The sequence below is a fragment of the Oncorhynchus mykiss genome, chromosome 30 (genome assembly GCF_013265735.2).
Source record: "Oncorhynchus mykiss isolate Arlee chromosome 30, USDA_OmykA_1.1, whole genome shotgun sequence".
Lineage (NCBI taxonomy): Eukaryota > Metazoa > Chordata > Actinopteri > Salmoniformes > Salmonidae > Oncorhynchus > Oncorhynchus mykiss.
Genome location: NC_050570.1, coordinates 32,589,787 through 32,601,289, shown reverse-complemented (window position 1 = coordinate 32,601,289; position 11,503 = coordinate 32,589,787). Strand labels below are relative to the sequence as shown.

Below are 11,503 nucleotides of genomic sequence, written 5' to 3'. Positions count from 1 at the left end.
ATTTACCGATCCACCTGGATCACAGGAAGTTCCCACACTTTGCATTCAACGGCATAGCATACTAGTACCAAGTGTTACCTTTCAACCTCTTGTTGGAACCAAGCGCATTCACAAGATGAATTGGAGCCGCTCTAGCACCACTAACACCACAAGGGATAATAGTACTAAATTACCTAGACAATTGGCTAATCTGTGCTCAGTCAGGAGCTATGCCTCAGGTTGAACATGCAAAAATCGCCCTGGTCTCCACACAAACTGTGATATTCGTCGGCATGCGGATCAACTCGTCTCTAATGAGGGCTCACCTCACAGAATAATCTGGCCTCACTAAGACCTGTACACCTCCCAGGGATCCTGAACACTGCAGTGGACAAGCTGTCCAGGGAATTCCCTCCGATCCGCTGATTCCAGCGACTCTGGACAGAATCAGGGAAGCGGGCCAGCAGGTCCTTCGGATTGCCCCAAGATGGCCGAGATGCCACTGGTTCAGCACAATACTGTCACTTCTAGCGGGGACAGCATGGGAACTAGGTCCTGCCCCCAGGTCACGTGAACAGGGAAATGGTGCTCATTATGTTGATGTACGCGTTCTGTGTCCTGTGAGATCCCTAAACGCAGACTCGGGCGATCTGTTGCTTTGATCAGCAGTTTGTGTGCTTTGAAGACGACAGGGTAAGTCCCTCTAAAAATAAGTTGTCATATTGGATTGTAGACACTATGCAAGCGTATAGCCTAGCTGGCCACCCAGCGCCATCCTCTGTGGTAGCGCACTCCACCAGGGGAGTTACCACCTCCTGGGCACTGCTTAAGGGAGTCCCCCTCTCTGACATGCGTGGCTGCCAACTGGGCATCCCACAGTACCTTTGCAAGGTTTTACCCGGTGAATGTGGCTGACCCTCGACTCCCAACAGTAACCTGTGGTTGGGACTAGTACTGCCTCGAACGCCTATGGTGATGTGTTGCTCTAGGCTGTGGCCTATGGAAACTTGACTTAAGCAAAATAGAATGAAGGTTACTCACGTAAACACGGTTCTATGAGCTAGGGACTATGCTATTCCAGATGTTGGATCCCTTGTAGCAAGAGTATTGGGGAAGTGAAGCTACGCGCCCATGTATTTATTGGGGGTGGGTGCACGTGCATCACACCTCTGGCACGGAATTACTCTGATATTAATACCTCGACTCATCCTGCCGCCAGGCAGAAAGATACCACACTGAGTGACTAGCATAGTCGCTAGCTCATAGAACCGTCACCTGAGCACGCCAACCTGCTGAGTTGAATACAATGTTGCACTTCACTAGCAATAGCTCAAGCCAAGACAGATAGAAAGTGAGGCATTACGGGCCTCACGAGTGGCGCAGCGGTCTAAGGTACTCCATCACAGTGCTTGAGGCACTGTTACAACCGGCCGTGACCCTAACCCTATAATTCCTCTCGGTTTGAGTCACATTGCTGCTAAGTACGTAATTTTAATTTAGATTTTTAGGATGAACCTTGTGACAATAATTTTGAGAAATGAAAACGTTATTATTGAAATTAATCTGTTCCATGGAAATGTGCATATAAAATAATCATATGTGGTAGGATCAATTGTAAGCTTCACCCAACAAGCTGCCTATGGTCTTTATTATAACACGCATTACCAACATTTCTGCACACGCAAGCACATGCACACAGGTGTTCCCATGAAAAAAAACTGGCCTGCCTGTAGAAATCAATTGCCCATCCAACTGATTTGTTCTGCCGCTGGCTCTGAGTGGCGGCCTGGCCCGTTCAAGATTAGGGAGGAAAAAAACTATAGAGCATGCCTAGTAAGCACATTTGGTTCCTTAGAAGTCGTACGAACGTAAAATGTTGGTTTTCCATTGGTTCTGGGAAAGAAGCCATACATTTCCTGATCTGTAAAACATTATATATATATCATTTTTTTATTTACATTCTGAGAACGGAAGTGAAAGTTTCGCCGGTTCTTGTAAAGTAAATGTTTAGGTTGCAGGGAGATTCTGAGAAGGTTTTACTGTGGTTCCCTGAACCTTTTTTAATAACACCGCTACCTTAGTTTGAGTTAACTATTTTGATCTCCAAGCACAGATAGGACACATGGAAATGCATTTGCTGATGCATTAATCCTGCAAAAGGTGATCAGTTAGAGTCGAGCCTATGATGTTCTGTTTGTTATCCATGGAATTAGTCCACCAGCAGGATGGAGCTAGCAAGCCATGTTTTTTTTTAACATACAAAGCTGTTTATTTTAGTCTATTCAAACATACGCCATTTCAAAGGAAACAAGCACTCAACATCAGGTGTGGCCAATTAGTAGGAGCGGCCAACACACCTGAACACACTTAACAGGATAGAGGATAGAGTTTTGTGGAGGCTGAGAACATAAAACATTCTTTGAATGTTATTAAGAGTTTCTTTGTCCACTTCCATCCTCTTTCTCCCAAACCCGGAAACCATGCCTCCCACCCTGCCTTGCCTTTTTTAAGGGAAGGTATTTTAAGGGAGTATGCGAACACAAATATTCATTTCCCCTAGCCGAGTTCTGCTAGGAGCAAACCGAACCCATGTTTTCGGATGCCTTTAGCCAGGTCGCAAACATGAATATAATTCCTCTCGGTTTGAGTCACATTGTTGCAAAGTACGTGAAAAGTAAAAAAATATACAACAAAATAGCTAGCTCTCTTTTTCTCTGTCCTCCGGCTACACTATGGTGCTACTCTAGAGGGTACTGTAGAGCATTACTAAACAGTGTGTTTTAATCAGATATCTGGTGACGTGAATATATTTAGTATAGTTTTATCTAAAAAGGGTAACTTTTTTAATGTTTCACTATTCTAATATTTTGCTTTGGAGACTTGTGGGCGGAGTGCTGATGACGTCGCCCACTGTATGCTCTTTCGGTAGCCTGATTGCGTCCAGACTGAGGAAAAATATGTAAACATTGTGTCCCTGACCACCTCTGGACCAGTCTTTTCAATGCGATATTTGTATTCAGATAGCAGAAGTCGCATGTAAGTGTCAAGTGTAGACGTGGCCCCAGACAGTGCAGAAGAGCTGAAATTCCCATACATGTACCTCTTCAGTCTACTGGAGTGTAGACTGGGTTACCAGGGATAAATTGGCTATGAATACAAACTACTAGGTGAGAACTGAGCTGCATTCCAAATGACAAACTATTCCTCATATAGTGCATTACTTTTAGCCAGAGGCCTCACATTTAATGGGTTTAATGGTGAACTAATAGATGTCTTAACTAAAGTACCTTTAATTGCACTGGACTACAGTTCAACTCACTTATGACATTGTGGATTTAAACGGTTTCCTCACTTCAATCATCATATTTACAATGTTGAGTGTAGTAGTAAGGCTATGATAATGTTAGTGTGTATACTGTATAAAGTAAAACTGTCAACTTTGAATCAAGGTTCTACAAATGAAGGTCTGGGTTGGGTGAAAGATTACTGGAAGAGCAGCTACAAGTGATGGACCAAGAGACCGGAATATTATACTTGGTAGAATAGGCAAAATCATGAACTAACAATGTGAAATGTGGGTTTGACGTATGCATGCTGACATGGTTGCCAGGTGTACAGTGTTTCCTCCGACACATTGGTGTGGCTGGCTTCCGGGTTGAGCGGTCATTGTCGCAAGAAGCAGTGCGGCTCCTACAGTATGTCCACCCAACACTCGCTCTTCACTCCACTCTCAGTCCCTAACAGTGCACAACGCACACATGTATACAGTAGGACCATACTTACATCTGTCAAGTTACTGTTAAAACACACTTGAATATACCATAAGGTTTATTGTAGCATATCATACAAATCCATCTGTATATACATAATGTACATGTACAAGGTTCAGATTATAGTACAGTTTCAGAATGCATATACTGTTGCTATAGCTGGCCTCACTGTTAACATCATCTTGAATTATTCAAAATCCAGTGTTCTTACCTTCGAAACATCTGTAAAGACACAATTCACCTTACTCGGAAATCCATTATTATTAACATTCCAATTTCATTCATTCCTTTTTAATAAGGAACTTTAAACAATATTGAAACATTTGGTTTCCTTCCATTGAAACGTGTACAAACGTTAAGGCCATCTTGAAGTCATAAGGTATTGCAATGACATCTCTGAACTGATGTGTGGGTGTGTGGTGTGTGTGTGATATTACAATGTTGTACACAAGCTGGCTCCTACAGTATGTCCACCCAACACTCCATATCTTTGTAAACAGAGACCAGCTATACCCTCAAGCCTGTCCGAATGTAGCTAGTTAGCAGTCCAATTGCATTTCCCAGAAATTCCACTTGCACGATTGATGCAATAACAATAAAACTGCTCTGCTAGCATTGTTAAGAAATAAAACAAAAACTAAGGCACTTCTAGGATGAAAATATGGCAGTAGGGCAAATTGGGTAGCAGGTTTGACAGGTAGGATACAATGGGAAGAGGGAAAAAAAAATCTATTACCCAATATTTCAGACTGAAATGGCAGCAATCTTTCACCTCTGCAGAAGACTCAAGACTGTGCATTCACTGGATTGTGTGCAGTGGCGATCTTGAGCATCTCGTCCTGTACCTTCGCAAGGCACAGGATCCGAGAGAAATAACTTCATATATTCGTGTTCATAGGATTTGAACACCTACAATGATAAATGGGTTACGAGTTGGAGAATAGAATCTAATTTCCCAACACTTGGTTGCACAATAGTGACTTGTTTACAGTCCAATTCAGTTGGTTGGGGAGTGAGATCCACTTCAGGTTAACTGCACATGTATTGTGGATGATCTCTCATTAGAAGTAGAAGCTGAATGGGAACATGACTGAGATTACATACAGAAGTTCGGCTTTAGATCAAACTAGACAAAGTCTCACCCCCCTTTCATTCTACCCTACCACCACTGACCTCCAAGTCAATGAGAAATGGGCCCAGAAAGTTGGCATTGAAATGGGGGCAAATTGCATAACTTCCCTGCTTTGATCTGGTGCACTGTTCAGTGCAAAAAGCTAAACCTTCTTCAATCGGATTCTGTCATTGTGAGGTAGTGTTCACCTGAGCCTCAAAGCAAAGCGTTTATAAAATGACTTCTGTCTGTGAGGCCCAATGTCCACTGCAGAGGGCATTTCAACACCCACAACTGGCAGAAAAGAGTTCAGCCAAAGCCGGTCTCTGGTTCAACTTACATTTTGTGTTGAGAGGAAAGTAAAAATGTATTTTCAGTCACTATAGGGCACATACACTGTCTGATAAAGAAGAACCTTTGTGTGCAATTGTGTGTATAGTTCCTCCGAATATATTTCCCCCCAGTGGTAGAATTAGTAAACGACTGATTATTTGTACAGGAAGCTTTGACCTGCAAACTATCTCTCTGATTCGCTGGTTCAGCACATTTCAATGATAACATCCTTTATTGGTGTCCCACAAGCCAAGGCGGCCTATAAAGGAAGCCGCCTGTCTGGAACTACACCTCCCAGCAGCTCCGTTTCTCTGAGGCACGCCTGGTCCTGATTGGCCCTCCAGCCCTAGAGCAAACCGGTCCAAAGGTTGTAGCAGGCTGTGTTGATCACAGACTCCAGATGATGGTACATGGACACCAGCTGGGGTGGGGGGCTGCTGCTAGGCTGCGGTTGGGATGGCAACGGCTCCCTAAACACAACCTTGAGGCTCTGGTGGGAGGCAACAAAGATAAATTGAAAATGTCATCTCATGTTATAGCTTATAAGGAATTCATACACAGTATTGGAGAAGCTATATAATAATATAAATGGGATTTTAAGAGTGAGAGCATATCAAGGGGCAGGCATCCCAATTACTCACCGTTTTTCCTGCCTTAGTGTCAAGGAAAACCAGAACAAAGCAGTCAGTGAATTTCTGGTTTAGGACAGCCTGAAAGAGAAAGTAAAAGAATTGCAGGGCAACTGTTTATTTCAAGCTATAATGACTTACTTAAAATTCCACCCCCTCCCCACAATATAACTTGGAACAAAAATAGGTGACTGCCTACAGTTAATAGATGGATGGGATCTTGTGTTTGCGCTGTTTAAGTCTTTTTCCCTCTGGAACAAAAAAGTTATTGTGTGTGTCGTTTGCTAGGGAGGGAGGGAGAGGTGGAGTTTATGTCACCAACTACAGTACTAGGGCAGAACATCTCCAGAAGAAGAAAAAAGTCAGGGGGATGTTCTTTTGATCTCAACTCTCTCAATTACCATATTAAGTAGAGAGGAACCTCTTGACACAGAAGAGGAGATGAAATTTCCCCACAAGACTCCCATAATCCCCCTTGAGAGCCACGCTTCACATTTTTACACAATGTCAAAACCCTTCTTCCAAACTGCAGAGGTCTCACAATTTTACATGTTTGAACAGACCATTTTTTTCTTCTTTCTCCCTTCTTCACACTCAATAGTTATTTTTCTCCCCTGTTACCTATGAGCCTGAGAGAAACAGCTGAGTTTCATTTAGAAAAGTTCAAGGTGACTTGAGGCAGTTCCTTATAACGGATTAGTCCAGTAGAACTGAACAAAAATATAAAACGCTAAAATGTCAACAATTTTACTGAGTTACAGTTCATATAAGGATATCAGTCCATTGAAATAAATTCATTAGGCCCTAATCTTTGGATTTCACATGACTGTGAATACAGATATGCATCTGTTGGTCACAAATACCCCCCAAAATAAAAAGGTAGGGGCCTGGATCAGAAAACCGGTCAGTTTCTGGTGTGACCACCATTTCCCTCATGTAGCGCGACACATCTCCTTCACATAGAGTTGATCAGGCTGTTGATTTTGGCCAGTGGAATGTTGTCCCACTCCTCTTCGATGGATGTGCGAAGTTGCTGGAAATTGGCGGGAACTGGAACACGCTGTTGTACACCTCAATCCAGAGCATCACAAACATGCTCAATGTCTGGTGAGTATGCAGGCCATGGAAGAACTGGGACATTTTCAGATTCCAGGAATTGTGTACAGATCCTTGCGACATGGAGCCGTGCAGTATTATGCTGAAACATGAGGTGATGGAAGCAGATGAAAGGCACAGCCATGGGCCTCAGGATCTTGCCATCAATAAAATGCAATTGAGTTGGTTGTTCGTAGCTTATGCCTGCCCATACCATAACCCCATCATGAGGCATTCTGTTCACAACATTGACATCAGCAAACCACTCGCCCACACGACGCCATACATGCTGTCTGCCATCGGTACAGTTGAAACCGGGATTCATCAGTGAAGAGCACACTTCTCCAGCATGACAGTGGCCATCGAAGGTGAGCATTTGCCCACTGAAGTCGGTTACAACGCCGAACTGCAGTCAGGTCAAGACCCCAGTGAGGATGACAAGCACGCAGATGAGCTTCCCTAAGACGGGTTCTGGCAGGATGTGCAGAAATTCTTCATTGTGCAAACCCACAGTTTTATCAGCTGTCCGGGTGGCTGGTCTCAGACGATACCGCAGGTGAAGAATCCAAATGTGGGCTGGCGTGGTTACACGTGGTTGGACGTACTGCCAAATTCTATAAAACGACATTGGAGGCAGCTTATGGTAGAGAAATTAACATTAAATTATCTGGGAAACAGCTCTGGTGGACATTCCTGCAGTCAGCATGCCAAATGCACTCTCCCTTTAAAACTTGAGACATCTGTGGCATTGTGTTGTGTGACAAAACTGCCCATTTTAGAGTGGCCTTTTATTGTCCCCAGCACAAGTTGCACCTGTGTAATGATCATGCTGTTTAATCAGCTTTTTGATATGCCACACCTGTCAGGTGGATGGATTATCTTGGCAAAGGAGAAATGTTCACTAACAGGGATGTAAGCAAATGTGCCCACAAATTTTAAGAGAAGTAAGCTTTTTGTGCGTATGGAACATTTCTGGGATCTTTTATTTCAGCTTATGAAACATGGGACCAACACTTTACATGCTGTGATTATATTTTTGTTCAGTTTAAAAAGTTGACCTTCAAAATCCATTGAAATCAAATAGGGGACAGAGGGAGGGAATTAATGATTGAATATTACACATATAGATTGATATAGTATTTGTCTTGAATGCATTTAATAAACAGTGGAGTCCAATGACTGAGCTATGGGAACTTTGATAGAGGCACCCGGTGGTTTTGATGTTGTTGCATGCAGTGTCACGATACAGTTTGGCTTGAGGCGGATGGAATCATTCGAATGTGGAGTAGAGAACAGGGGATGATTCATTTGCTTAGTGGGGTGCTTTCCCCTGTTAATCTGCATTATATTCTGGGTCACATTGAATCAGCTGGAGGTGCAGTAGCTGATGGTGCTGTAGTCCAGTGGTTCCCAAACTTTTGGGTGCGGAGAGGTAGGGGGAGATGAACAAATGCAATTGTTTTTGTTCTTTTTGAAAGTCAGGCTTTCAACTTACTCTTGAAAGTTGTAATAGTTGAATGCACAAGGTGCAATTTTGAAATTGGGTATTGCTTCAGTAGGTTTCCTCTTGTCATGTCAGTCATTGCGGAACTTAGAGAGCTATTTATATATTGTCAGAAATAAGGGGAGGCACCTCATAATATACTGGGATGGGATGTGTTCAGTGGGGAGAAAAGTTCTGATACTTTTTCCATTGCAGATTATGCTACGTGTGCCCTACTGAACATGACCCTGATTTAGTGGGGGTTGAGCTCTGAAGGCCACACTCTGGAACCATTTGAATTCTACTGCGATTGTGGAGTGGCAGTTTTGACATGTTCTTGTAGTGTTTATATTTTATACGTTATATTAGTTGTTCTGTTCTTACCAGATACTGAATGCCACTGTCATCAAAGTGTCGGCAGCTCTGAGGGAATCGAGTCAGCAGCACTTTGATCAGACTCTGGTACCAGCTGGGACTCATGGTTAGGAAACAGTCCTGGAACCGAGAGAGAGGACACAAAGTAAAAAAAAAAAAAGAAGTGTTATTGTTCAACATTTCGACCCGAAAGTATTCATCAGGCTTCTGAACTACAGACAAAGAAATGGCTTGGCATGTTACCACCCACATACAAAACCGCTTCAGCAACATAAGAACTATTGCTAAAACTGGAGGAACAAATAGCCTACACACACGGACAAAAGGTGCATTAGGAATTAAGATAAAAAGTTAAGATCTTTCAAAGTCTTCTAGATATTACCTTCCAAATTAAAAATGCAGAAATAGTACACATCCAATTACTAAGCTGGCTTTGAATCTAAAATGTATAAAACATTTCTTGGCTGAGAATCTGTGATTCCCTGGCATACATTATGAATAGCAGCAATTGATGCAGGCAGAGAAGAGGATCGGGAGGGAAGGCGAAGCGGGGGGGGGAGGGAGCTGTAGGCAGCTTTTCAACGGCGACCCCTGCAATGCTGTAGAGCCTACTCAGTTCTCAACGTGCATACTTTACTACACACTCTTAATCTGTTCTCTCAGCTCGCTGGCAGTGAAGTTTCCATTCCACTTATTTTTTCTTTATCACACAGCCATATAAATAGTACGTTTGGGTTTTTAAATTAGGACTTCCCTGTTGATAATTGCTGAGATCCCCGTGGGAAAGACAGAGCGGGTATTATCTTGGAAGAGGGCAGCTCTTTACTGTAGCTATACCTCCACACTAAATTGAAGTGTAGATCTTTTACTACATAATGATATAATAATGTTTTTTATTTTTTTATTTAAAGGCTGCTCTCCACTGTCCCAAATGGCACCCCATTGCCTATATACTAGGAAATAGGGTTTGGGAAGAATCCCATGCTAACATCCTAGTCAGAATGAATACCTTCTGCACGTTGGGCTTCTGAGCATCGAGAAGCTTCAACCTCATGATGGATTTGATAATAGTTTTAGTTCATCTTTAACGAGACATCATTTAAATGAAATTTTATTTGTTACTAAAAAAGAGTATCATCAGACACATTCTATGTGTAGTTCAATTTGGTTTAAAATCTATTTTGAAGCTGGGGCTCACATGTAGCCAGAGTAGACCTCTGGTAGCTGAGCGCTATCCCCTAGTTGTGAGCAGCATGTAGAATTCTGACAGGGGGTATAAAACAAACACACAGGTTGCATCCCAAATGGTACCCTATTCCCTAAAACGGTGCACTACTGTTGACCAGAGCCCATAGTCCATTGTCAAAAGTAGGTAACTATATAAGGGAACAGGGATGTAACTACAGAATAGATCAAATATGACATTGGCACAGTGGAGTAGCTACATGTAATCACAATGCCAATATCTGCGTTCAGCGCATTTATACGTTCTCCAACTGCGCATGACGATACGACGACAGAACTATCCTCATGTTGCAGTCACTGTAAAGCTTGTGTGGTTAATATATGGAGGATACGGCCTGGTCTTGGCTCCATTCTCCACCTGCCTCCCCGTCTCATCTCTGATGGGATGAGCTGCTGCGGTGCACTGTGGGAAGGCTCAAAGACTCGAAGGAACTGTCAGTCACAAAGTGAGGAAGCCCAGTAGCCCACAACCACTGGATCAGGAAAAGTATGGGGGCTTTTAGAGGGAGCCTGTGATTATCAGGACTCCTTTCTCCATGAATGTGTTTCTCTCCTGTTTCGACACGCACAAGAAACATGTGTACACACACACACACACACACCTCTTTCTGTGATTATCACTATTCATCCAAGGATGCTGTGGAGTCGTTCCTTGTCATTTCAGCAAGCCATGACACCCACCATCTCAGATTGTTCTGAAATTCTTTCTGTAGTTAGAAACAGCTAAGATTGGCATTTCTGCAATTTAAAAAAACCCATTTTATTTCACCTCAGCGACATTAAACGAATTGATTGCACTCAAATTGGCCACTTTTATTTCTAGGATCCAGATAATATTTCAATAAATATAGTACCCAACATCCAATTTGAACCAACATTTTTCCTACCAATGAGTAAGACATGAGGAATCCCCCCCAAAAATGTCAAAAAGCCCCCCACACCCCGTGCCAATCCCACCCCAACAACCAGTATAAATTCTTTATGTTTGACAATGTAGTATGAAGCTGCGGCAAGGAGCATTGCTTCTCCATACTATGTAATGTATTCCCTGTGAATCTGGTGATGTGTTTTTCCTCTTTTCAGAGAAAATAGTAATTGAAGTCGCCTGCATTATTTACCTTAAAGTCGTGCGAAAGTACTAGGACGCTTCTGTTCCTATTATACCGCCACACTCATCCATTGTGCTGGTCTCTTGTCTTTATTAAATAGGTGACAACATTTGCTTTACAACTTTGGGTAGAAAACCAATTAGGGCTGTCCCCGACTAAAAAAAAAAATCTTGGTCGACAGAGAGTCATCCTGTTCTTTCGACCAATCGATTGGCCCATTTATAGGCAGACACACCCCTATGTGTTTGAATACAATAAACTACATATGCAGTGAGCTTGTCTGATGCTTTAACCATACTGTTTGATGACATAATTAAGACACAAAAATGACTCAAGAAAGAGTCCGATGGTCACGCTATGTTAAAAAAAAAAAA

The 11,503-nt window shown here is 42.7% G+C and overlaps 1 protein-coding gene across 7 annotated transcripts in view; it reads right to left on the bottom strand.

Moving 5' to 3' along the window:
* Nucleotides 1–3,789: 3,789 nt before the first annotated feature.
* Nucleotides 3,790–11,503, bottom strand: part of LOC110521731 (KICSTOR complex protein SZT2) — a 106,324-nt gene continuing 98,610 nt past the window's right edge. For all 7 annotated transcript variants that reach the window (XM_036969010.1, XM_036969016.1, XM_036969011.1 and 4 more), the window contains 3 exons: nt 8,785–8,895; nt 5,835–5,903; nt 3,790–5,683 (listed from right to left, as the gene is read on the bottom strand). In XM_036969010.1, the coding sequence (XP_036824905.1) occupies nt 5,540–5,683; nt 5,835–5,903; nt 8,785–8,895 (324 nt within the window). In that variant the 3' untranslated portion in view covers nt 3,790–5,539. The remainder of the gene's footprint in view (nt 5,684–5,834; nt 5,904–8,784; nt 8,896–11,503) is intronic.